The sequence below is a fragment of the Dipteris shenzhenensis genome, chromosome 29, assembly GCF_047967505.1.
Source record: "Dipteris shenzhenensis isolate YYH24624 ecotype China chromosome 29, Dip_SZ_1.0, whole genome shotgun sequence".
NCBI classification, from domain to species: Eukaryota; Viridiplantae; Streptophyta; class Polypodiopsida; order Gleicheniales; family Dipteridaceae; genus Dipteris; species Dipteris shenzhenensis.
The window spans coordinates 8,225,762-8,253,723 of NC_141624.1; the positions used below are offsets into that span (position 1 = coordinate 8,225,762).

A 27,962-nucleotide genomic window follows, 5' to 3' on the forward strand; every position below is an offset into this window, starting at 1 on the left:
AGACGATGGTCATTGGGTTAGAAGGTCAACTAGACCGACGCGGCAGCCAGAAAGATTTGTTCCAGGCATTGATTATTTGATGCTCACTGATTGTGGAGAGCCTTCATGCTACAAAGAGGCTAGGCAGAGGGCAGACAAGGTTCAATGGGATCTTGCTATGAAGGCTGAAATGGACAGCCTTCACAAGAATGGCACTTGGGAATTGGTATCCTTGCCTACTGGTAAGAAGGTACTGCCATGCAAATGGGTTTATCGACTTAAGGTCACACCTGGTGAAAAGCCAAGGCATAAAGCCAGACTGGTTGCCAAGGGGTTCAAGCAGGAATATGGTGTTGACTTTGACAAGATATTCTCTCCTGTTGTTAAGATGACAACACTCAGAACTGTATTAGCGTTGGTTGCACATGCAGATATGGACTTGGTCCAAATGGATGTCAAGACAGCATTTCTTCATGGTGATTTACATGAGGAAATTTTTATGCAGCAGCCAGAGGGTTTTACAGTGAAGGGCAAAGAGAAGCTTGTATGCAAACTAAAGAAAAGTCTTTATGGTCTAAAGCAGGCACCCAGGGAATGGTATCATAAGTTTGATACATTCATGCGAACCCAGGGTTACAGGAGAAGTGACATTGATCACTGCTTGTATACCAAGAAAGCTTCAGATGGCAGTTTACTTATCCTCATTTTGTATGTGGATGACATGTTAATTGCTGGAAAATCTCATAATGAGATGAATGCCTTGAAAAAGAGATTGCACCAGACCTTTGATATGAAAGATCTTGGTGATGCCAACCATATATTGGGTATGCGGATACTTCGGGATCGGGAAAAGCGATTGCTATACTTGTCTCAGAAGGAATATATTGGCAAGGTCTTGCAGAGATTTCACATGGAGGGGGGGAAGAGTATTGGTACTCCATTGCCTCCTTATGTGAAAATCAGTGCTTTGGACAGCCCTCAGACAGATGCTGAAAAAGCTGAGATGTCAAAGATTCCGTATGCATCAGCATGTGGCAGTCTCATGTATGCTATGGTTGCAACCAGGCCCGATATTGCGTTTGCAGTGGGAGTGGTTAGCAGATACATGGCTAAACCTGGCAAAAAGCATTGGAATGCAGTAAAAGGTGTCATGAGATACCTGAAAGGTACACAGGACTTGTGTATATGTTTCGGCAGTCAAGATGCAAAAGTGCAAGGTTATACAGACTCTGATTATGCCGGTCACCCTGATACCCGGAAGTCTACTACCGGATACGTTTTCACTTTCACTGGAGGTGCAGTGTCGTGGGTATCTAGAATGCAGCAATGCGTTGCATTGTCTACTACAGAAGCTGAATATATTGCAGCCACTGAGGCATGCAAGGAGGCTATATGGCTATCTCGGTTAGTGGCAGATTTGGGTTATCCATTGGAGATTCCATTGTTGCATTGTGACAGTCAGAGTGCCATACAGTTGGCACGTAATCCTGTCTTTCATGCAAAGACGAAGCACATAGATGTGAAATATCACTTCATCGGGGAGGTGCTTGAAAACAAGCAAATTAAGCTTGTTAAGGTGCATACAGATGACAATCCGGCAGATCTGTTAACCAAAGGGTTAGCTGCAGAGAGGTTTGCACACTGCAGATCTCTTATGGGTATTGGTTGAGACCAATATTCTTTCTCTCCTTGAGGGCACACTGCCTTTAAGTGGGAGGTTGTTGGGGTAAAGGCACTGACCACCCTATGTAAATAGTACTTTATGTTGTACTTTAGTGTAGGACACTTAAGTACACTAAGTACACATTTGTACTTAGTTGTACTTAAGGGTTACTACCTTATCCATAATATATATGTGTGTACTTGGGGAGGTACCACTCACTCATTGTGATTATCCCCACTATTGTGTGTGTGTAGTGAGTCTCTCTACTCCCTACTCTATCTCCCTCACACTCTATCAGCAAGGCTATCTCCTCCGAAGATATGGCTATTACTCTCTTATCTCATGTTATTACTGACAGTCGATATGCAGCATTCTATTCTTCTCTTATTACCTCTGGCCGCCTCAGCACCATCACTTGGGAGGAACTTGTCCCCATGATGATGGATCAGGAGGAACAGCTCATTAAAACCTCTGATGGTTCTTCTGAGGCTCTTGTGGCCCACCGTCCCAAATCTCGATCCAAGAATGCCCCGTCCTCTGCCAATAACTCATCTCCTTCAGATCCCTCCAGTGACCGTCCTGCTCCCAAAGGTAATTGCAATCACTGTGGCACTCCTGGCCATTATTGGCGCAATTGTCCCTACCGCAAACACAAACGAGCTGACGCACCCCTGGCCGCGGCGGCTGATGCCTCCCTTACCCCCACTCCTGCATTTGTTCACCTTGAGCTCTTGAATTCGGTACCCCTTCCTGCAGTAGAGTCATTGGCTCTCCATAGCTCCGATGCTCGTGAATGGATTGTTGATAGTGGGGCCTCTCGGCATATGACCCCCTCCTCCTCGCTGCTCCAGGATCTCACCCCTCATTCTGGTCGTGTCTGCATCGGCGATAAGCACTCTATTCCTGTTCATTCAGAGGGCTCTCTTGATATTATTCCTGATGGCAAAGGGGGTAAACACTCTTCTCGTGTTCTTTATGTTCCGTCTCTCGGCTTTCATCTCCTTTCGGTTCATCAGATTTGTCAAAACAATATGAAGGTTGAGTTTGAAGCGGCCTCTGTTACCATCCGCGATCGTGCTACCGGACAGCCGGTTTGGACCGGCCATTCTACTAATGGTATCTACAAGCTTGTCGCCCTTCCCTCCCTTACAAGAACCTCTCTTGGCGACCTTTGGCATTATCGGTTTGGTCATCTACACATTGATGCTCTCCATCGTGCTTTCCGTGATCAGCTTGTCCTCGGCCTCCCTAACGTCGGCACTCACCAAGGTCTCTGTCCCTCTTGTATATTGGGCAAACAACATCGCGAGCCGTTCGCCCATCATGCCTCTCGCCGTGCCACCGTTCCGCTTGGTCTTGTTCACCTCGACCTATGTGGCCCTATGCAGATTATGTCACTGGGGGGAGCCTCGTACTACATGCTCCTTGTTGATGACTTCAGTCGCTATTCTTGGATCTATTTTCTTTCCCACAAGGATCTGGCTTTCAGTCGTTTCCAGACCTGGCTAGCCATGGTGGAAAAAGAATCCAACCACTCCCTCAAATTCTTCGTGCTGATAAGGGTGGTGAGTTCACCTCTCTCGAGTTTGATCGGTTCTTGAGTAGTCATGGTGTCAAACGGGAATTTGCCAACACAGGTACCCCTTCTGATAATGGCGTGGTTGAACGTAAACATCGTACCGGCGTTGAAATGGCTCGGACCATGCTAACTCACAGTCAACTCCCTCAGTCTCTCTGGGCCGAGGCCATGATGACCGCCATCCATACCCTTAACCGCTCTCCGACATCAGCAGTCCCAGGCATGACCCCTTATCAGGCTTACTATGGATCTAAGCCCGATGTTTCCCATTTTCGGGTATTTGGCTGTGATGCTTATGTTCATATTCCTAAATCTGATTGTGGAAAGCTTGATCCTAAGTCCCACAAGCTCTTGTTCGTAGGCTACAACTCCGTCTCCACTGGATATCGCCTCTATGATCCTCGCCGCCGCATTATCTCCGTGAGCAGGGATGTCCTTTTCGACGAGCAGGTCCTTCCGCCATCCTCGGACTCTCCTCCTGTTCTTGGAGATCCGTCCGATGCCCCGGAGCCCTCTCTCCCTCCACCTGCCTTGTCCCCCGTTACATCACCTCCTATTCTCTCTCCTCCGCCTCCTTCTCCGGCTCCACCCTCGTCTGCTCCTCCTTTGGAACCCCGCTCGGTACGTGTTCCGCGGTGGCTCATTGATACTCTCCGCTCCTCCGGTCTTGAGGATCCCTACTCCGAACCACACCCTGATGATGGGCCTCGTCGCTCTCATCGCCATCCCCCACGGTCCTCTTCTGATCCCCTCCATGTCAATTACGCCCTTATGTCTCGCATCCTCGCCACTCGCGAGCCCACTACCGTTCCTCAGGCTCTGGCCCAGCCTCATTGGAAACAGGCTATGGAAGCGGAAATTCATGCTCTTCTTCGGAACCACACCTGGGACCTTGTTCCTCGTCCCTCACACCGTTCCGTAATTGGTCTCCGGTGGATATTCAAAACAAAATACGCCTCTGATGGTTCTGTCGACAAGTATAAAGCTCGGCTGGTGGCTAAAGGCTATGCCCAACGACCCGGCATCGACTATGGGGAGACCTTTGCACCTACCGCCCGGATGAGCACCATCTGAACGATCCTTGCTCTTGCAGCCCACCATCAGTGGCCCATCTTTCAAATGGACGTCAAATCTGCATTTTTGAATGGTGATCTTCATGAAGAGGTATATGTGGATCAGCCACCCGGCTTCATTAATTCTCGTTCTCCTTCCATGGTCTGTCGCCTTCGCAAGGCCCTCTACGGTCTCAAGCAAGCTCCTAGGGCCTGGAATCAGCATATTGATACCTTCTTCTGCCGCCAAGGACTTCATCGCTCTCTGGCTGATCCCAATCTTTATCTTTTTCATGAAGGACAGCTTCATACCTTCATCATTCTTTATGTGGATGATCTAATCCTTACTGGGAGTCATACCAATCATATCCTTGCCATTAAAGTTGCTCTTCAAACTGAATTTGAGATGACGGATATGGACCTTCTCCATTTTTTCTTGGGTCTTGAGATTTGGCAGACTAAGAGGGGGTATTTTGTCTCTCAGCAACGCTATGTTCACGAGCTCCTCGAAACTTTCCACATGGCTGACTGTCGGCCCATCACTTCTCCCATGGATCCCAACTCTAAACTTTCTGCTTCTGGGTCCACTGCTTATCCTGATGCCTCCCTCTACCGCCAGCTTGTTGGTTCTCTTCTCTGGCTACTTAACACTCGACTGGATCTCGGCTTCTCTGTCGGCACCCTCAGTACCTTCATGCAAACCCCTTCGCTTTCTCATTGGCAGGCTGCTCGACGTCTCCTCCGCTATCTTCAGGGGACCTCTACTTTCGGGCTCCTATATACTGCCGGTGGTTCCTCTCCTTCCCCGCTCACTCTCCGAGGTTGGAGTGACTCCGATTGGGCTGGCGACCCCGATTCTCGCCGCTCTACCACGGGCTATGTTTTCTCCTTTGGCTCTGCGGCTATCTCCTGGTCCAGTAAACGCCAACCCACGGTCGCCCTATCTTCCACCGAGGCTGAGTATCGGGCTATGTGTAGTGCCACCTGTGAGGCTGTGTGGCTTCGGCGCCTTCTTCTCGATTGTGGTTTTCAGCAACCCGCTCCTACCACACTTTTTTGTGACAATCAAAGCTGTATTGCCCTTGCTCGCAATCCGGTTTTCCATGCTCGGACAAAACACATTGAAATTCAGTACCACTACACGCGAGAGAAGGTTCTTGACGGTACCATTTTGCTCCTATTCAGCACCACTTCCGACAACGTCGCCGACATATTTACCAAACCTGTTTCCCCTCCCCTTCTCCAACGTCATACCAGCTCTCTGGGTCTTGTGCCACACCCTGGAGCTGAGAGGGGGTGTTGAGACTAGGCATCTCCAGGGGTGGCTGGCCGACCAGCTCCCACGCAGCAAGGGGGGCCAGAGGGGGTAGGCTGGCCGACCAGCCAGGCTTTGGCCGACCAGCTGGTCGGCCCAGTTGGCTGACCGACCAGGCTGGTTGGTCTAGGCCATCTGGCCGACCCCCCCTGGCCTTCCCTATAAAAGGGACTCCCTCCCTTTCACATCCCCCACTTCTCCCTGCAGCTCCTCAAGGCTCATGTACACAGCCTGCTCCTGACCATCCCCATCAGAGCCTCCTCTCAGCTGCTCAGTTGGCTGCCCACGCTCCCGCAGCAGATCTTCTCTCTTCGGGGCTCCTGCCTCCTCGCTCCAGGCCTCTACAGTTCCCTTTGTTCCAAGGTTCCTGCCTCTTCACCCAGGCTCCTTCAGCCTCCTCTTTTCTAGGCTCCTGCCTCCTCGGTTCAGGCTCCTCTAGCCTCTTCGCTCCCAGGCCCCTGCCTCTTCGCTTCAGGCTTCTCCTGCCTCCGTGCTCTCAGGCTGCAGCCTTCTTGTGCCCCCTTCTTCTGCTTCAGCTCAGCCTCTTCTGCAGCCTCCTTGTGCTCCCTTTCCTCTGCTTCAGTACAGCCTCTCCTGCAGCTCCTGTTTCTTATCTTATTCAAGATACCTTGTATTTCAGTTGCTGCCCTGGTTTAGGGGCTGAGTTACAGCAGATCAGTTGTGGCACATTTTGTTATCTCTAGTGTTCTCTGTGTGGTTCTATAATTTCAGTTTGTTTGCATCTTCTGCTGCCATTTTTAATAGGGCCCTCCTTCTGGAGCTGCAAAATGTCATGTCTGAGTCCATGAATGAGGCCAACTGCTCCTGAATAACGCGGGCCTGCTTCTGTATAACATGAGCCTGCTCTTGGGTGAAGCGGGCGTGCTCCTGTGCGAAGTGAGTTAACTCCACCTCTCGTTGTGCAACTCCAAGAGCAAAGACTCCCAAGGTCCCCGAGGAATCTGAAACTGAAAAGGGTGTGGTATGAAAGTAGGGGGTGCGGCTGGATAGTAGGCAGTGACTGAGCAAGTTGATAGAGATATGGAGATGACTGAGGCTGGGGTGAGATGGATCTCGTTGTATATAGGAGAGATGGTTGACTGAGAGGGAGAGGCGAGAGGAAGGAAGAGGAGTAATGTGGGCCTGTGTATGTCATGTCCGGTGCGGGTGACATAAGTGATGAATCCGATGACGAATTTGTAGCCGAAGAAGAGGCCAATGTCGAACCCCTTGTTGTGGATGTAGATGTGGGTGAAGATGTAGATGTAGATGTTGCTGAGGCTGAAGCAGATGCAGGTGCAGATGCAGATACCGTCGATGTGGAGCTCTTATTTATCGCTGTGCTATCCACCACGAGTCTGCTGCGGGTGAAGAGCCTATTGACATCCTAGAGTTTCAACATTTGGTGAGTCTTGTCGTCTTTCTCGAGCTTCTCTTTGTCATTGTGTTTCTCTCTCTCCCCTTTTCCCATTTCAGGTTTCTAATTGCTGAATCTTTTGTTTGTTTTGCAAGGGTGGTGTCTAAATCAAAGGAAGCCCATGAGGGCAATCCTGTGAAGAAGCTCGCCCATAGATCGGTTCAAATCAACGAGTTGGGGGGGTTGCCTGGAGAGGAAAATGGTGGTGGGGGGGTTGTGTGCAGATGGGCAGTAAGGTAGCAGGTTGATGGCAGGGTGGGGCAAGGGTATCGTCGCCAGGCTGGGAGCGGCTGCAGAGTTGCGTGGAGGACGGGAGAATGGCTGCGAGCTGGAGGCGCAGCTCGTGGAGGAGGGGTTGCCGTGGTGTGGTGGAGGCAACCCAGGTGGAAGGCGGGGGCTGCTAGGCGGGTGTAGCTAGTAGGGCAACAAGCAGGGCAGCGAGCAAGGCGGAGGGGGCGTGCCAAGGAGGAGCTACAAGGCGGCGAGCAGAGCAGACAGGTCGTGCAGGGTTGGCAGAGGCAGCTCGTGGCGGGTGCTAGGAGTTGGCAGACGGAGGTGGGAGCGCAGCGCCGCCACTAGGGCAGCAGAAGGCAGAGCAGCTGTTGCCTGAGGGGCTGCCAACAAACAGTGAAGGGGGGCAGGGGCTGCAGTCGGGGCAGCCGAGAGAGAGAGAGAGAGAGAGAGAGATTAATGTCCACAAGAGACCTCACAGGTCTATGGGACAAAATACACACCAAAATCATCAACATCAGTTAGAGACTGAGAGTCTATGGGGGAGGATAGCAGCTCAGCCCCAAATTATTATAGCGTAACTACATTCAAATTAAGGGTGGTCTGAATAACATCAGTTTAAGGCTGAGAGTCTTTGGGTTTAGGTTCGAAATCTCTAATGAGTGCTTGCCCGTCTCGATAAACCGCCCATTTACCTTCTTTCCTTGCTTCTTTCACTTTGATAAGTTCATTTGCCCTTTGTTTGAGTTGGGTCGGAGTGAGCTCTTTAGATATCCAAATCCTAGTACCCTTGAGCTTGTTGGTTTGTCTAAGGATCTTGGTTCTTAAAATCCTTTCTTTGAAATAAATATGTGCTTGGTTTCCCTTTCGAGTGATAAGACTTATGTCATTTTGATCCCAACCGATTTGTGGCACTAGGATCTTGGTTCTTAAAATCCTTTCTTTGAAATAAATCTGTGCTTGGTTTCCCTTTCGAGTGATAAGACTTATGTCATTTTGATCCCAACCGATTTGTGGCACTGCCTTCTTGAGTTGGATAATCTTTTCCTCATCAATGCATTCCTCTTCCTCTTCCACTTCAAAATAGCTAAGGCAACTATCTTGCAATCCCACAATACGTAAAATTTTATTGTTGCTTGCTATGGCTTGCTGCTCTCTTACCTCTGTATAGACATCACATTTGTCGATCTTGTTATGTATTGTTGCTGTTATTTCCTGTCCCATGGAGTATTGCATTGCTGTAGGACTTCTTGGATTACCTTCTATTTGCCTTCATTCTTCATTTCTGAAACTGTCTTCTCCAAGGAAGCAATGCGGAGCTTTGCATCTCTGAGTTCTTGTTGTAGGAAGTAGATCTGCTCATGTGGATCAAGCTTGCTTTGAAATCTGTGAAAAGTCAAGGCATAAAGAGAATGTGTCGACGCCATGGTAGTGCAAGATGGCTTCTTGTTAGCTGGGGTCGATGGAAAGAGCTTTATCTTTGGGAACTCCATGCTGGGAAAGACCTATGCAATCCGGGACCCCTTTGTTGAAGCTAACACCCCAGACTGAGCCAGGGGCTCAGCTCAGCTTGAGGTTGGTTGGACGATGACTCCCCTGCTGTTGCGAGACCTGTTGCAAGAGCTAGGCGACGCACAGAGAGAGAGAGAGAGAGAGAGAGAGAGGCGGAGAGGTTGAGTGGTGAGGCTGAGCGGTGAGGAGGGAGTCTGAGGTGGAGAGCTGAGCGGGTGAGGGAGGTTGAGGCGGGGAGGCTGAGCAGGGGGGGGAGAGAGAGAGAGAGAGAGAGAGAGAGAGAGAGAGAGACAGAGAGATGCAACGGTTATCTGATCGTGTAATCACAGCAAGACCTTCTTTAAACCTTTAGCGAGGAATTAGCGTTATGCACCATAGAGAGAGAAAGGAGATAAGGGTAGAGAGAGAATGGAGTCAACAACCGATTGGGTCCCTGTGCCCTTTGAGGGCCCCCTCCCCCAATCAGGGGAGGATTTGCTTTATACTTGGAGAGCTGAGAAATACAAATAACACTCTTCGAGAGAGCACGGAAAATCGCTTTTGAAGAGTACATTGTGCACACGTATAGCAAACCCAAAGACATGAGAGTCAACACAGACCAATACTGAGACCTTGATGCTGTCCACACTGGCAAGGTAGGACACTTCTGCAAGGCAAGGAAGAGGCTTGTGCTGTCCACTGGAATGCAGGGTTACTGCGAGAGAGAGAGTGAAAAGCTAGGAGTTATAGATCCTAAAAGAGAGCTGAGAAGTGAGCTGTGCAGACTATAAAAGATAACTGAAATAGCTGCTGAAACAGACCCCAAACCTTACTCCGTTCGCTGGTTCAAATCCCCAACTGTTGTACTGCGTAGACACCTCCCGGAAATGGCTGAAACTGATGGCCAAGGGCTGAGGCTAGATCAGGGCCAGATCTTGGAGTGTTCAGGGCTGCACAGGGGCTGGCACTGAGCTGCAGGAGTGGCTGAAGGCAAGGAGGGATGAATGAGGAAAGAGGGCTGGCCAGGGCCCTATTTATAGGGCTGGCTGGGCCAACCAGCCTACTGCAAATAGCCGATTGAGTCGGCTGTTTTGCAGCCTGGTTGGCTCAGTTCAAGCCTATAGAAACCCCTCCCTGGCTCATTGTGGGCAGCCTTTGCAGGCTGCCTTGCTGGCTCCCCTCTGGTCCATAGCTCAGCCTTTGGGGGCCCCTCTGGGGCTCCTATCCTATGCTATGACCTAGACCTAACCTAACCTAAGATAGAAACACTAACTACCTACTGTTCTCCAGTTGGTACTAGTGAACAAGACTGACTGTCTGACTTGACCTAAGGCTTAGAGACTGACTTACGTAGCTTGTGCCCGACTGTCCTTGGACAAGGGCTTACAAAGGGGTCACAACATACAACAAAATCTTCTATAAGGGAACTATTATGCATTTGTTGATGTAGCCAGTGTGTCACATTGCACTCAAGTGCAGGGGTGCATGTGACATTCCCTCCTTATTAACTTGGAGGTAGGTTCATTGCTTCCAAGTAATCCGCCAAAATCTGTGGGAACTCCTGGACTGCTTCATGGGTACCTCGATCACGAAACTTGGTGTAAAACTCCCGGATCCTGCATCCTGGACTGCTTCATGGGTACCTCGATCATGAAACTTGGTGTAAAACTCCCGGATCTCTGCCCTGGCTGCAAAACTTCGGCTTCATCAAGAACTTCAGGTTGCTGCTCGTCGGAAATCTCTGTAAGAGGAGGTTTAAAATACGGCTTCAACCAAGCTACATGGAACACGTTGTGCATAGTCCAATTGTTTGGAAGGTGTGAGACATCATTGATTTTCTGAATGATAGGGAATGGTCCGAAGCTCATGAAGGACAGCTTAGGTTATCGCGTGCCCACCTGCTTCAATCTTTGCATTGATAATGCGTAAATACACCCATTGACCCTCTTTATATTGGACATCTTGTTTGGATTTGTTAGCCTGGCGTGTGTACGATGCTTGAGCTTTGGTGATGCGGCTTTTGATAGACTCTATAATCTGTGCCATTGATTTGGTGGTTTTGTTGGCTTCAAGAGATGGAAACACCATCCGGGTGAGGAGTGATGTAAACCGCTGTCCAAACGCCGCTTCATAAGGTGAGACCAATGCTTGAAGAATAGGTATCATTCAAAATGGCTTGCACAAATAGAAGAAACTGCTTCCACTTTCCCTGAGCATCATGACAATATGATTTTAAAATATCGAATGCCATACCATTATACTTTTTCGTCTCGTCATCCGATTGCGGATGGAAAGCGCAGGACATCTGCGGCTTAGTACTAAAATTATCAAACAAGGCTCGCAAAAAATTAGACGTGAATTTGGAGTCCCTGTTGGATGTGATGGTCCTTGGCAACCCTCTAATGGGATACCAATGCTTGACAAACAAATGAGCTATGTCTTCAACGCTGGCTGTTTGTTTGCAGGGAATAAGCATACAATATTTACTAAAGCGACAAACAAAGTAAGACATTGAGTGGTGTTACGCATACTTGCGGATGCTGAAAGTGGTCCCACGAAGTCCATACCTATGTCTTGGAAAGGACCGTCGGGTATTGGCAAGGGCATAAGTAAGCATGCTGCTTTATTGTGGGAAGCCTTGACGTTTGGCATATCTGACAATTCTGAACATAGCCGTATACGTCCTTCCGCATCTTTGGCCAATAGAAATAGCACTCTAGCTTCTCCAAAATATCGTTGATACCTCTGTGACCACTGGTGAGTGCGTCGTTAGTACCATGGAGAAGCATCTGCCATTTGTTTTTGAGTACACATAATCTTTTCTTATAGAAAAGCCAACCGTCCTCTAATGAGCAATGGCCTGGAGCAAGCATCGTTGGCTAACTAGAACTGAGTGCCAAACTTTGTTGACTCAGGGCTTCCAATGCTTTAATGCCTGGAGGACATCGAGTAGCTCTCTATCGTAAACTGAATATTTTTTTCGGCATCGTTGAGCTTTCTACTGTAATATGCCATGGGCCTATCTTTTGCTGTAAAACTCCCTCGATGGCGACATTGCTAGCGTCTGTGATTACAAGAAATGAATCATCCCAAGAGGCAATCTTCATAACTAGTGCTGTCGTGGCCAACCATTGTAAGTCATGGAAGGCCTGCAAAGCTTTGCCTGTAACTTGTACTTTTTCTTTGCATGTCTTTACCCCCTTTAATAAATTTGTCAGAGATGCTGTATGTGTTGAGAATCCATCCATGTGTGAGCTGCAAGCTTGATACAATCCACAGGACCGGATCTCTTGAGCCGTCGTGGGGATAGCCCAACTGGTGATAGCTTGAATCTTCTCTGGATCTAAGTGGATCCCTTGAGCACTAATGATGTATCCCAGATACTGGATTTCCAGCAACCCAAACTCGATTTTCTTTGCATTGAGGTATAGCTGGCTCTCGTGCAATAACTATAGGGCACATCGCACACCCTTAATATGCTGCTCTACCGTAGCGGAAAAGATAAGGATATCATCGAGAAAGATAAACAAGCACTTCTCAATATAATCTGTAAATATCCTAGACATCTTGTTGAACGTCAGTGGTGCATTCTTGAGACCAAATGGCATGACGACGAACTCGTAATGAGCTCGCTTTGTCTGGAAAGCCGTCTTGGGGATGTCAACTTCAAAAATCCGGATGTGGTGGTAGCTACTCTTGAGATCGATTTTTGATAAAAATTTTGCACCATTGAGTCTTTACAAGATATACTCAATCCGGGGCATAGGGAACTTGTTACTGACTGTAAGCTTGTTGAGTGCTCTGTAGTCCACACATAATCGTGTGGACTTATCCTTTTTTGCCACGGCCCACAAATAGAATGGGTGCAGGGAATGGCAAAGATGACGGTCTAATAAACCCTACGCGCAATAACTGAGACAACTGCTGCTCTAACTCCCCCTCCATAGACTTTGGAAAGTCAGTAAGGAAACTTACTTGGAGGTGTGGAGTGTGGAAGTACATCGATGCGATGGTCTTCCGGTTTGTTGGGAGAGCTAGGGTGGTAGATCATCCCGAAGCATGATGTCTTTGAACTCATGGAGTAGATCCACCATGACTTGCCCCTTAGGAGGAGCAGCTTGAACTGTACTGAACATAATCAAGCACACACATGGCACCCTTGCGGACAGCATGGCCTGCTTGAATATGAGATATTAATGGAATCCCTTGTATGCTTCGATCACCTCGTATCACGGCGGGCTCAGGTAAACCTTCCACAATAGTGAAGGTGTCCTGGTGCCAATCAGGCGTCGGTACATGCTTATGGAACCACTGAATCCCGAGGATCATGTTGCACCCCATCAAAGGTGTCAGAATGAAATCCCGCGTAAAAATGGCCTTTTGAATTGAAAAAGTAAAATGGATGGCCTTATGCGTGATGTGTGTGTGCAAGCCGGGTGTGAACCCGTCCATTGCAAGCTCATGAGGCATCCCGCTGCAAAAGCGCAGAAAATAGATACTTTTCGAATTTGCAACAACAGCTAGTGATCATATGGCACTGTATGAAACGTCCCATACATTGAATGTTAGGCAACCATGGATCATGGGCATCCAAGCTGTACTGAATGGGGGGAAGACGATCCATCTGAATACCCTGGCTGCCAAACCATCTGGATATGTGTGCGTACCAGGCCATGCGGACCCCACTTTCAGCTAGTTGTATAGATGACTCCAGTGCCAACCTCAGTAGTCTCCCTCTAGGTAAGGCCCGTACCCTATGAAGATAAGTGACTGTCTAGAAGATGCCATCGATCTGGAGTGTTATCTTGGCGAACTCTGCTTGCACGATTTGGTGGGGAACTGAGGGCTTACTTCTAGAGCCATAATCTTTTGTAGTCTCTCGAAGTGCTGCCACTCAGTCCTGATAAGTTACACCCCCAGAAGGTTGCCGCGTACATGGCTGACAGTCTCACCAGTGAGTCAATCAGCCAGCCCTTCGTTGGTGGGGTCCTGGAAATTTGCACGAAAGCACTGCCTTTGTAGTCAGGCTAGAGCTTCCTGTCTTCATGTAAGTCGTGCACTGGCTGCGTGGGTCATCGTGAAGATTGGCCCTGCGAAGATTGCCCCTAGATAAGTGTATGCTTGTACAATCTCCACTAGCTCTCCTCTATAAGTGAAGCTGTTGGTGAAGTACTGCTCATGTAGTTGTCAAGTCTCTCTCTCTACACCTCTAGGGCCTCTAAGTGTCTCTGTAGGCGTGCTATTGAAGAGGATAAAAGGACTCTCATCTGCATACAATAGTCTCTGTATCATCAAATTGGCCAGCAACAACGATCCCTCACCTCCTAAGCGGTCAATGAAAGTTGTGATTTCATCAATATAGAGCCCAAATAGTGTCGGTGAGAGAGGGCATCCCGAGTCAATTTCTAGGGACGCGTACTCTCCCTTTGAGCTGACTCGTACAAACTCATCACCCTCCAAATCAAGACCCTGGGGATCTGCATCTCATGAAGTCGCCTAATCATGCAAGATCTTGGGATTGTGTCGAAGGCCTCCAAAAGTCTACAAAGCAAGCGTAAACTTTCGGGGAGGGGGGGGGGAGAAAGAAAAAAAGAACGATGTATTAACACTGGAGGAGGCCTCATGGGCCTATGAGACACAGGACACACAAAAAGGATAATCACCAACACCAGTTATAGACTGAGCATATACCACTCCCAAAGTTATTATAGATTAGCCATGATATACTACGAAAGATAATCGGCCTGCATTACATCAGTTTAAGACTGAGAGTCCCTGGGTTTGGATTTGAAGTCTTTGATAAGTGCTTTTCCATTTCTATAGATAGCCCCTTTTCTCTTGCGAGTGTCCTTCACTTTGTTCAATTCTATGGCTTTCAACTTGAGCTGAGTTGGGGTGAGCTCCTTCGAGATCCATATCTTTGTACCTCTCAGCTTATTGGTTTGCATGAGAATCTTACTTCTTGCCGTCCTATCATTGAGATCCACTTTGGCTTGTGTCCCAACTTGGGCAGCACATGCTATGTCCTTTAAGCCTTACTCAATCTGAGGGGTTGCTGCTATAATATTATCAATCTGTGCTACCAGGGTCCCTTCATGCCAACCTTCAAGTAGTTCTCCAATACGTAGACACCGGGCATTAGCAGCCCTCTTTCCTTGCTCTTGTACTTCTCCATATAGTTCGCTTTTGTTGACTTTATTGTCCATTGTTGCTGAAATTTCCTCTTTTATTGAATTGACCTGATTGGTAACCATGTCCTAGGCTTTGGTTACCAATCGTAGTGCAGGTGCTGCTTCACTATGTATCTGCAATATCTCCTGTATGATTTCTTTCTTGCCATTTCTCTCCATCTCCTTTAATTTCTTCCCAAGGGCTGCAACCATGAGTCTGAGCTCTCTTATTTCTTGTTGTTCAGTAGTAAATATGCTCATGCCAATCCTCCACTTGAAAGTCAATCCATATGGGCTAGGTGTTGCTGCAATAGCATTGTATGAGGCATTGCTAGCCGGGGTAGAGGCAAATTGGGAGCTCCATTGGCCTTCATAAAACTACACATGGGCCTTTCTGTGATGCAGGGGTGCACCACAATTTTTTGTTTTTTACAATATTCTTTGTCCCTATAATGCCTAGAGACATTGCTTTATGGTCGGATTCAAGAGTCTTCCCCTCAATCTTGATGTATTCAAGTATGTGCCTTGCAGATGGGCTTATTATCACATAGTCAATCACAATTGACCCTTGAGGGGTTTTGTATGTGTAACCTTCTGTGTATTTGAAATATGAAGTACCATTGCAAATTGGCAATCCAAAGCATCCACATAGGGTGAGGAGTTGCCTCCCCATTTGGGTGATTTCCTGATGTTTTTTTCCAGCCCCTTCTTTCTTAATTGTCCTCTTCTATTTCTTCCATGCATTTGGGGTTCCTCCCCTCCATTGTAATGACGCCTTGCATTGATCCCGTCCTTGCATTGAAATCCCTTGTTAGGATAATTGCATGCTCTCTAGAAAACCTGGCTATATCTTCCCCCAAATGCATGAGAGGGTCTTGCCGAGATATGTTTTTGTATATGGGTGATTGCGGGGGTGCAAAATAGCGTATTATAATATTTCCCTCCTTTGCCACTATTTATAACCACATGTATTGCTTATTTGGATCTTCTTTTACGAACTTGGCTGTTTTTTCCATGCCATGTTGATTGAGTCTCACCAACCCCGTCCTCCTATGTGCGGTTTTGTGTTCCATATTGATGTTTTCAAAATCTCTGGAGATTCATTCCCTTCATGCTACTATGTTTCCAAGACTTTTAACTATATTCATCTCTAACATTTCCTCTTCCAATGCGATGGCCTTGTCCAAGTTCCATCCTCCCATGTTCCATGCTTTGATCCCGTGGGTCTCGAGTCCCTATGCATTCTTCCAGTTCCCTTTGCCTTTTTCTGTTATGACTGCTTCCCCATCCTTCATGTATGCATGTCTTGCCTTCTTTCTTTGCATTTCTGATTATTTCAAGTCTTTGAATTTTTAGGAGTATTGACTCCGTGCCAGGTCTTCGTTGACCCATATTGAAAGTCCCTTGAGGTGGTGCCTTTTGTTTGAGATGGGACTGGTTGTCCTCAAACTTGAGAAGTATTTGCGGTGGTGGTTTGTCCCCCTTTCTCCCCACTCTAAATGCCTCCTGCCATCTAGTTGCTGATATGTGCACTGTCTTTTGGAAGACATTGGTGAGGACTTCTCATCCTCATGTCCCTCCACCCTGACAATCCAGAGACATCAATATTACTGATTATGTCATGTGATTGAGGCTTCTGAGGGTCCTCTGCACTTCTTACTCTTTAGTATCTTCTCCATTTGTTGTTTTGTGTGTGTGTGTGTGTGTGTGAGAGAGAGAGAGAGAGAGAGAGAGAGAGAGAGAGAGAGATATTAACGTCCGTAGGAGGCCTCACGGGCCTATGGGACAAAGTACGGAATCAAGTAACTCATACAGACCACTGTGGGCCGGGGTAGAGTGCTCACTAAGGCCCTTGCTGAGTACTAAAATGCTATACTAGTACAAAATAGCACAAAAGTAGCAAAATAGCATGAGGGTGGCATGAAAAAATCAAGTGCTCAGAGCTAGAGTCCCAAGTGCATCAACTGGCTCCACGTATCCAGACTCCATGGTGGCTCTCTGATGAGATGCAAAGAGCTCACGTATCTGCATCTGTCGAGCTGTCTCCCGTGGTCTCCTCGATACTCTGGATCCGATGGGCTATGTCAAGGGTGACGCCTCGTCTCGATTGATCTCCCCTAAGGAGAGTTGAAATAGGTCGAACCTCGATCGTGTGTGCTCTGGTCGCCTGTCGCGCTGTGTACGGTCTCTGTGTCCCTCGCCTAGCAGTGTTGTGTCGGCTCTCTCCACCGATCCATATATCTCTCATGTCGCCTAGCTCCTCCTTCTCTACCCCAGAGTGCCCTGGAGCTAAGTCAAATGCATGGAAATCCTTGACGTGTCTCTGCGCAAGGTCTACCTCAGTACCCTGTGGTGCGATGGTCCCATCCTGCTGCTCTCTAATATGTCGTAGTAGTGTCTCCCTGTGTTGTCGCATCTCCATCAAGTAGAGCCCAATACAAACCTGGTCTTGGAAGTGGATCAGTCGTGAGAGTGGGCCAAAGCCGTGCCCCCCTGAAAAAGGCAGTGGTAGCACCCTCGGATCTCAGAGTAGGCTGGACAGACACATAGAAAGTGCTCCTCTGTCTCGACCGCCCCCATCGTGCACAACCTACAAGTCTGCTGCTCTCTGGGTATGCGTGCAGCTCTCCCTGCCTCGATCCTCAGCTGATGGGACGAGACCCGCATCTATCCGATGGCAATCCTCAGTGTGTGTCAGACTCCTCTGTCCTCGAGATATTGAGGTTTGATGATGAGCCCATCCTCCGATACTCTCAGAAAATGCTCATAGTAGAGCCGGGTCTTGATAGTACTTTGATAGTAGAGATTTATAGTACTTTGGCAGGCTTTGGTTTGTGAGTCTAATTTACTTTTCATTAGGCAGGTCAAGTACCATGCTCCAGAAGAGGAGATAGCCTTGGGTCCAGCTTGCTGGCTATGGGATTACTTGCGGCGTAGTGCAGCGACAGGTTTCCTACTGCCACTTTCAGGTGGAGCGGACAGCTCTTCTGTTGCAGCAATTGTTGGTAGCATGTGCCAATTAGTGGTTAATGGTAAGAACTGAGATTGGCTTACATTTTTTGTTGGTTGTTCGAATTTTTGTTCAATGATATTGTCTGCATGGATTTTGATAATTATCTCAATGATAATAGATGACTTAGCTGATCTTAATCTATATGGCGTTCCTGTTCCTGTCAATATAGCCAACAGGGCCCCGGTTAATTAGCTACTTATTTTGGCAAAGACGTACACTTCGGTGGGCATGAAAGCTTTTAGGAGAGGGATCACAAATTTTCAGTTACAAGTCTGAGTTCCACATTATTTTATTAGTGTCTTGTTGAATTTCTGAGTGATTTATGGGACATGAAGAACATTACCAAGATCCTAACTCTCTTAATAATCATCTGGAGTAAAGGCAAGCTTTTAGGAGAGGGATCACAAAATTTTGGTTACAAGTGTGAGTTCCACATTATTTTATTAGTGTCTTGTTGATTTTTTGAATGATTTACGGGACATGAAACATTACCAAGGTCGACCCAGCCTCCTAGCTCTCTGTTAGTAATCATCTAAGATGTCTCTTTCTTCAACAATTTCATTAGAGGACACCAATTAACTCTGCTCTCTAGTGCTAGCCTTTGTCACAGTCTTCTGTTCAACTCCAAACACTGTTGGGCGCTGATGATGTCAGTGGGGATGTCATAGTAGCTAGTCCTTGCTATGCGTGATGGAGTTTATGGTTTTCAATCTTATGAGTGACTATCGTGAGATTGAAACTGCACTATGTTGTGTTTTTAGAGGATGAGTTTGGGAATGTTCCTGGATTCGTCTAGGTATATGTCATAGAAACTTAGCATGTGGGTGAATATGAAAGCAAATATCTGTATCAAAAGAAATATAGCTTTACACATTTAGTCACTCTTTTAGTGTGGACTCTTGTGAAGTAAGATTGCATATGTTTTCTTCATTTTTACATTGCTAAGTTTGGAAACCCAGGACTTGCCATGAAAATATCCTTTTCCCATGCTAATGGACATGGAATCTCTATTTAAATTTGATCCCACTTATGGCCACTGTATGTGCTAATCCTCAAGCAGGGCAATAGCTCAACCACTCCCCTTGCCTTTATTCTTTTCTGAAAAATTTTCTTAAAGTTTTAGTAGTGTGTGTGTAAAAGTGATGAGGTGCGCCTCCTTGCAACAGTCGCGGCTAAATGAAATTGAAAGGGTAGCATTCAATGAGCTTAGCTCTCCCCTTGCCTGGTAGTCAAGTATTCAGCGTCAAGTTATGTGAGAGGGCTTTCCTAAAATGAAGGCGACATTATTTGTGTTCGATTATGTGATGGGTGTCCAGGAAGGTGACATTATTTGTGTTCAATTATGTTATGGGTGAACATGATAGTTTCATCAATCGATATTATGAGACTACATGGTATATATGTGTGGTCATGGAGCTTGTCAAGATATGATGTCATTGGTCAAATCTCATACAACCCAAGCATTATTTTAAGTGACAGCTAACTTTACTGCTGTTATGTAGTGTTTCCATGAATTAAAAATACATATTTTATTACGAAGAAAGCAATCCTTCTAGCAAGGGCAATAAAAAATATGCCTTTAACTTCTATATCACTTCTGAATGCGTGCTCTTATGTCACTGCTATTATACTGTGAGTGCATTTTAGGGAGAACTATGACCTGGTATCTGAAAACATATGAGACATTAGGTCGTCTCACAACAAGCTCAAAACTGTGATCTGGTATCTATAAATATGGGACACTAGGAGGTCTTAGTGCAGCTCACCTATAATCTTGTTTTCGCTGAGCTACTAGTACTGGTAGTGTGAGGTGGGGAACACACTTAAGATTCTTGTCATGTTGATGGAGAAACCCTTTCCTCTCCAGAGCCACTTTCTATATCCTTTATCTTGGATGCGATTCTCCCTTCCAAGGTAACAGCCACCAAGAATGTTGAAATGAGGACAGCAACTCGCACAGACATGGAATAGAGGAGACACAGCCATCATGCTATGGGTGTGCCTGCCCGGAGTGAGATTTAGGAATACTCTAGTTTAGGCTGGTCTGATCAAGGCATATGAGACATTAGGTCGTCTCACAACAAGCTCAGAACTGTGATCTGGTATCTATAAATATGAGGCACTAAGACCTGGTAGTGTGAGGTGGGGAACACACTTAAGATTCTTGTCATGTTGATGGAGAAACCCTTTCCTCTTCAGAGCCACTTCTTATATCCTTTATCTTGGATGCAATTCTCCCTTCCAAGGTAACAGCCACCAAATATGTTGAAATGAGGACAGCAACTCGCACAGACATGGAAAAGAGGAGACACAGCCATCATGCTATGGATGTGCCCGCCCGGAGTGAGATTTAGGAATAGTCTAGTTAGGCTGGTTCGATTTGGTACAACCTTCTTACTTCAAAATGAGGAACACAATACAATATATGCACAAGTCCATAAGGACTATTCACACTATGACGTAGTTCCCATTAAGGTTCTCAATCCCCCAACCCATGACCTTACATATATATATATGTACCCATGAACATAATGACCATACCTTAATACTCTCTTGTCATTGCTGGATGGTCTCTACATCCAAGAAAGAAAAAAAAGATTTAAACTTTTCAATTTTGACCTCTTGTGATCCTTGGGGTCCTTGGCCAATGCAATGGCGTTCTCAAGAGAGATATACTCTGCCTTTGGTGTAGATGATGCCATGGTGGCTTGCTTCTTGAGCATCCTAAAATAGGCTTCCTCTTGGGCCCACCTTCTAATAGGGATCGTGGAACCCAACCAATTGTGATTTTGTATGACAGTTATCCTTGAGGTGTGATAGCTACTGTCCAGCAGAGATATCTGAAAATCCACTTCAGCCCATTCCAGTGATAAACACATGGCTTTGTCATAAACTGGGTCATTACCAATTGCGTAACATATGTTGATGTCATCTATTAGATTGCTTGCCAAAATAGTGTGGGATTAATGAAGCACTTGCATATTATGCCCAGCCTCAATGTGAATGCTCATTGGTATGGCATCCAATATCTTGAACTACTCCAACATGGAATCAATGTACCTTGTTTGACTCAAGAGTGTGTCATGCTCGGTTTGCTCAACCTAGCATCCAAGAAGTAATGTAGGAAACCAAAATCATGCCAAGATTGACTTTATGAACCCTTGTTGTCTGAAATCTTACTGTACCAAGCCTTCAAGGCTTGCTCGAGACCATTTATTGCTTTCTTCGATTGGCATACTAAACTTTTGGATCCCTTCTCAATAATCCTTGTGGCTGCTGCACGTATACCTCTTTCCCTAATTCTGCATTGAGGATAGAAAATTTGACATCCATTAATGCGATTGTGAGCCCATACAACAAGAAAGAGATAATATAAGCTGGATGGTTCTCATCGTTGTGACTAATACAAAGGCCTCCTTGAAGTCTATGCCTTTTTGATGTGCATACCCTTTGCAACTGATCTTGCCTTCTACACTGCTGTCAGTCTTATGCTTGACTTTGTAATGCATTTGCAGCCACCAATGACATTTTATCCTCAGTGCTGTCACCAATTCCAATGCATCATCCTCAAAATGCCATTATATTCTTCTTTCATGGCATGTACCCATTCCTTGGAAGGTGACAGCTTCCTTGCACAACACCTGTAGACTGCTTGCAGTCTTCTATGTTTCTTGTCCTTGGCAATGTCCTTTAGCTCATTTCTAACTTCCTAGCCCATTTTCGCATCAATTTAGATGTCAAACAAGGAGTTGCACTATTTGGTTGTGTTATCATACTTCCTTGGGTTTCCTCTTTTTGTTGACTTTGCTTGCTTGCAAATTGTCAAATATTCTATATTTTGTGGATTCTATAACTCTGTATCTCTGACATTGTTTTCATGATGTGTATCATCTCGTTCTTCAAAATCATGGTGGCATGTAGCTTGCTTTACCTTTTCATCAAACACCACATTCTCACAGATATCCTTGGTCAGCATCATACCCCTTGCACATTCCACAATGATGTAGTTCTTCCACTCTGGTACATCATTTGAGTATTGTGTTTCAGGCCAAGAGAATTCCTGCAAATACACTATTGTTTGCAGAACTCGGTGACAGCTTTGGAGGTATATTCTCTCCCCTAAATTTCTGCAAGTGTCTTGAATTCTCGGAATGTTTCCAAGCATTCAGTCCTCTTCCTCACTAAATAAAAAACACCTTGCAAGTGTAGTCGTCTATGAAAGTAACAAAATACTTATTCCTTCATTAGCAATGGCATTGTCTAAGATTGTTGCTAGAGTAGTTGGAGGCTTATACTAATTGCGACCTGCACTGTGAAGGGGAGGCAACTGCTGTGGATAGTAGACCTACTTTCCTTCCCTATGCCATTTGTTGGGCTTGCATTTCTTTGTGTGACAAAGCGGAAGGAAGGTGAAGGCCCAGCAAAGAGGCTTACTAAAGCCCAATGATCAGGTGATCAGTGAGTAGCCAGTGTTTAAACCTGTGCATTGTAGAAAAAAGCCAAAGCAAGCTGAACGACAGCGCAAGGGCTACGCAATAGAAAAGGGCTTGTGGAGGAGGTAGAGTAGAGGATGTGTTGGTGATGAGTAGGGAGCTCGAAGAAGAAGGACAACTATGGAAGAAGTTGGCACAACAAATATAAGAAAGATGAAGACAGAAATTTCTCTCTTGACACCGGGTAGATTAAAGCAAAGGGCTCCTTTACCATTGACCAATAAAATTTCCCCATGGTGGGGGAGTGGTTTTTGGATCCTCAAGAAGCTCCAAAACACCATAAAATCTTTGGCCAATCTGCATCCACATCTCCAAGGCAATTATTATTTGCCAGAAAGAAAATTTCGACATTCCGCAAAGGGGCGTAGAACAAAAGGGGCATATCTTTTGCCCATAGTTTGGGATCTGTTCGAATTGGATCATAGGGTTAAAATGAGGAAGGAAGAAGGCGATTCATGATTGTGGAGGCTGCAGAGCAGCTGTAAGAGATCACCCCTTTACGAGTCGGTGCAACAACCACACGTTGTAGTCCTAGCTCTGGGCTCTATTTTTGCACTTAATCGGGGCTCACAGTGCCGGCACTGACGCTCGCCTCCAAGCTCTGGTAGGCAATCAAGATGACCTTCGTCAATGGCTGACTTGTGATGTATACGCTCCTGTTATGCTGTTGACCTTGCTTGTGCTGCTTGTTTAGCTCGAGTGAGCTCTTACATGAGATTTATAAGCTCTTGTGGCACTACTGCTGATCTCGTATGTGGTGGAGCTTCATCTTTACCTTTGTCAAAAGTCTCAAATCCTTTGTAGGAAATGCACATAACTTCAGCTCTGGAACAAACCTGTCCCTAAGCTGTCAGTCCCTACTATCCAGAAGACATTCCGGTTCATGAGGCAGGTAAGTGGTTAGATCGTCAAGCCATAAAAGCTCCTTCTCAGAGATTAAATTAACTCCCGGACCTATCATCTCTTTCAATCTACTAACATGAAAGATTGGATGTCCTTGAACACCATTAGGTAAATGCAACTCATAGGCCACTTTATTGATTTTAAGAAAGGACCACAAAAGAGTGAAGACATTCTATAGACTTAACCCACCATTTGAAAATCTTTAGGAATTTCAAATAAACTCACCAGCCCTCTTATAGAATTTGAGGTTATTGCTTCTCTTTAGCAGAAAATTGTGCTCTATCTTGAGCAACTTTTATGCTTTCCCTTGCAAACTGCAATATTTCTTCTTCTTGTTGTGCAAGGAGCAGTACATCCTGCAAGCCAATTACCCATGCGGCTGTAGGATGGTTACATCAACATGAATGGGATGATTGGGGTAGCTGAATGCTTAGCATCATTGTAAGCAAACTCTAACGATGAGTCTATGAGACTGAGAGAAACTTGATACAAAAAGCTGAAAGGCTGGAGCTACTAAACGAGCATCATCATTCATGCTAAGTGCTATGTACTACATAGTCATAACATCATCATCACCATCATCATGTCAAATCTAATATTATGTAGGATCAGATACATCAGATACATGAATGGGGATCCCAAAAAGGTGTGGGATATCATAGTGGGCCTGATGGTAGACGGGGCTGTACTGGCCTGAAGCCAGAGATAGAGCGCGGGCGGCTATTTGTGGATGTGGTCCACCGTGGCCTCCTGGCGATCGCTCTGCATCTAACAAGGGCCATGGTAATTCAATCAAACTGCCTTCGGGAGACAACATACATCTCCTTTTCATGTGTTGGCCACTTATATTGTGGCTTGGTTATCTTTTAACTCTCCAAAGCTACCTGTCTACCGTCTCAGAACAATGCTGCACCAACGTTATAGTTATTGGCATCCATTTCATCCAAGAAAGGTTTACTAGTAAAGCATAGGACAGATGGTGCCATGTTCTAAAATGTTCTTGCTTATAAATCAAGATGCCATTCAGAAAGACCGCAACAAATCGTTCCAGATATGGACAAAAGGGATCATTCATCTTCTGCTGGAAAGGTGGCAGTGCATGATGAGTTGAAATGGAAGCATCAAGAATTCATAATGGTTGAAATGTGTACAGATGTGGTCTTGTAGACATCTTTCCAAATATCCTTATCTCATGATAGCCCATTCTCAGATCGATCTTTGTAAAAGACTTGGCTCTACAGGGCTAATTGGGGAGATTGTCCATCCTTGATAAAGGATATTAGTGGTCCATCTGTTCAGACCCTTATAATCTATGCATAACACATACAAGTGTCTTTCTTCTTGATTAGAAGTTCAAGATGACTTAAACAGGATACGCATCAGGTATACAAACGTTCTATCTTATGGTCAATGTTCCTCTTAGGAGGTAGATCCAAGTTCCTTTGCAAACATGTCAGAATATTTTGACATGATCTCTCAAATTAGTTGAGCCTCGGGCGAACAATCACTCAAAGTGCTCTGAATAACTGAATCAGTCACCTTGGTGACCAGATTCAGCTGGCTGATTCTTATCATAATGACGTGTAGTCCATCCGCACAGTGCTCACCCAGCATCGAAGGATCAAATGCAGGCCATGTCTGTAAATATTATTGTTAAAGAAATTGCTAGAAGAAAACTTATCTCTGTTGCTGTTTTTTGGGAAAGCAAACACATTTTCATCGTTATTACAAGTGAGGATTGTTTTATACGTGTGTTAATGAGATACATTATTATGAAAATCAATTTCGGTTTCTCAACAAATTAGAAAGCACCACATTCACCCGATTGCAATAAATGAAATTACAAAGCAGGACAGAAGTGTTGCTCAGTTTGAACCATGAATTCACATCAATATGCCATGCCATTTTTTACCATTGGCACACAAAGATCACCATGAAGAGCCAAAACTTTCCATTATATTAAAAGTGAATCACACAAGAATAAGTGCATGTCGTCCCAGATGCATGCATCCCTACGGAAAGTCCAATGTATGGTGCTGTTCTCCAGATAAATCTAGGTGCATTCAAAAAACATTTCTTAGCCCCCATACAGTTTTGCAACACATTTGACACTCTCTGATAAGCATTGCCTTCTCCTGCCTAATCATAATGGCTCAATATAGGAGGAATCCTTGGATTGTGCTTGTTAAGTTGGAATTATAGTTGCAGAAATAATGCTGTTGGAGGAGAGCTATTAAGTAATGGCCTAATGAAATCGTTTCATGCTTACTTTGAGGTCAATTCTTCTTGACAAAAATGTACAATTTCACATGATTTTTGGTCACCTACATAGACAGCTAAAGGAAATTTATATGTACCTCCCTCCTTTTCTCCCTTCCCAAGATTCCCTTTCCCACCAGTTTTTCAAACACCACCCCCATTTTTCCATACATACGCTCCTCCTATAAAAGACTACCCCCCCCAATCGCCACCTCAAAGGGTCATATTTTGGGCGACCCTTGGGGTGAAAAAGGGCCCAAAAAGCAACCGTTTTGAGGGAATATCCCCTTGTGACACCCCCCAAAAAAACCCCAATTTGCGTGAAAAAAAAACACTGCCCTCAAACTAGGCAAATGTGGGGAGGTGGAGATATTTTCCTGTTTACTATTGCAATGAATGTTGATTAAGATTTATGAGTTTTTTTACCTACTTTCCTGCAGCCATATCCGAAGGAAATGTTCAAGTGCAAGCTGATGCAAAAAGAATCGGCCATTATATTGCTCAAGATTTCCCGAAGGATTCAAAAGAGTTCGCAAACAGGATTCTTCACACAGTCTACATGGGCTCAGAAAATAGGTGGGTTCTCCTTGTATTTTCCAGACTCTTGTTTCCTTTGAGTCCAGTTACTCCCTTTTTTAATCACCTTTTCCTTTGAGTCTGGTTTTAAGGCACCAACTTGCTCCCTGTTTTGTTTTCTCTGATTTTTTTTTTTTTCAAAGTTCTCTCTGAATTTTAAATAGGATTGTATGCATTTTTGTGTAACAGCTCCAATGAAACTCGCAGTCGTGCCGAACGGTTAGCAATGCAAATTGGGGCATCTCATGTGAACTTGAAAATTGATGCAGTGGTCTCTGCACTTCTTTTCCTCTTCAAATCTGTCACAGGAAAAACTCTACGCTACAAGGTGAGAATAGAGTTCAAAGCTTGTTCGCTGGAATATCTATGCTTAGATGAGATAATTGGATGCCATGAATTGTAGCTGCGGTTTTTGGGATAACTGTCATGTGAAGCATTATATGATGGCTTTTCTCTGTCACTTTACTTAATTCTGCTACAACCTATTGACCTTTTTCTTGTCTTGCCAATAGCTGGATGGGGGAACCACAGCAGAAAACCTTGCTCTGCAGAACATCCAAGCTCGTATTCGAATGGTGATAGCATACATGCTAGCATCACTAATGCCATGGGTTCGGAACAAACCAGGATTTCTTCTTGTGCTTGGCAGTGCAAATGTTGATGAAGGCTTGCGTGGATATCTGACAAAAGTGCGTATCTCCAGAATTCACAGCTGAGAATTAATAATTGATATGGCATTTCATGTTCTTCGGCTTATTAATAAATGTAGTCATAAAAATTAGTGCTAAGCTGCTTTTGTGAACAATAATTACCTAGGATTCTTTTTTCTTGATGGCTATACAGCTCGTTTTGAGTCCTTACAAGAGTAGATTCTTAAGGCTTTTTCTTATACCAGAGATCTGACCTATTTAAAGTAGTATCTCTTGTCGATTGTGTTGGTCATATTGATACACTTCATCTAGGCAGCAGTGTCATATACGCTGTTGGAGATTCCACAGATAGCCACAAGAGTAGGTTGCTTTCTTTGGAGTTTGAGCTCTCATACATGATGATCACAAAGCTTTTATTCATTAGTTTGGCATCTTTATGTACCTGGAGAAGGGATGTATAAAGAAGCTTGTCGCTGCAAGCATCATTGCATTTCAAGGCATGACCTTATGGGAGACCGTGATTTCAGTGTAGACAGAATTAAAAGGAAGCCAAATATGATCGTCATTTCTACGCAAATTGTCCATGATTTAATAATTCCCTAGATTTGGGTAATGTAATAACGACTCCGAAGGATCCTGCAGCTCCCTGCCCATGTGAGTCCTCTGCCTTAGCCTCTTCGATCCCTCCGTTCCAGCCTCCTTTCCCATTGTCTTCGCCCCCGCCTTCCCCTAAGCTCCCCATGCTTCTTCCAGCTAGTTCCCACCTGTTATTTTGCAATGCCTTTCCAGTTTTTTTAGTCGCCATCCCTGTAGGGCTCACAGGTATTCGCGCTGTTCATGGAGTTCTTGTTGGGCAGATTTACTGGTTTTGAAGGTTTGTACAATTCCTGACTGCTTCTAGGATCTCTGCATGGGTGCAGCTTTGACCAGGGTGGTATGGCACAGTTTTTTGTGCTGCATTTTGGTCTGGAAGCAGCACAATTGTTGTCTTTTGGCCACCCAACTGACCCGGGACAGGGTGTCTCTTTTGGAGCTCAGCTGAGCCGGGACAAGGTGGCTCTTTTGGGCAGTCGTTGGAACGCCAGAGAGCCTTCTTTCTCTGCTTCAAGTCCTTTTGGCTCTGCTGGACCCTTTTCCAGCAAGCAGGTCCGCTTTGTGGGAGCCTTGAGCA

The 27,962-nt window shown here is 45.7% G+C and overlaps 1 protein-coding gene across 4 annotated transcripts in view; it reads left to right on the forward strand.

Moving 5' to 3' along the window:
* Positions 1–27,962, forward strand: part of LOC147882388 (glutamine-dependent NAD(+) synthetase-like) — a 57,320-nt gene that overhangs the window by 14,357 nt on the left and 15,001 nt on the right. For all 4 annotated transcript variants that reach the window (XM_087400624.1, XM_087400627.1, XM_087400626.1 and 1 more), the window contains 4 exons: positions 17,761–17,929; positions 26,006–26,141; positions 26,331–26,469; positions 26,654–26,830. In XM_087400624.1, coding sequence (XP_087256750.1) covers positions 17,761–17,929; positions 26,006–26,141; positions 26,331–26,469; positions 26,654–26,830 — 621 coding nt within the window. The remainder of the gene's footprint in view (positions 1–17,760; positions 17,930–26,005; positions 26,142–26,330; positions 26,470–26,653; positions 26,831–27,962) is intronic.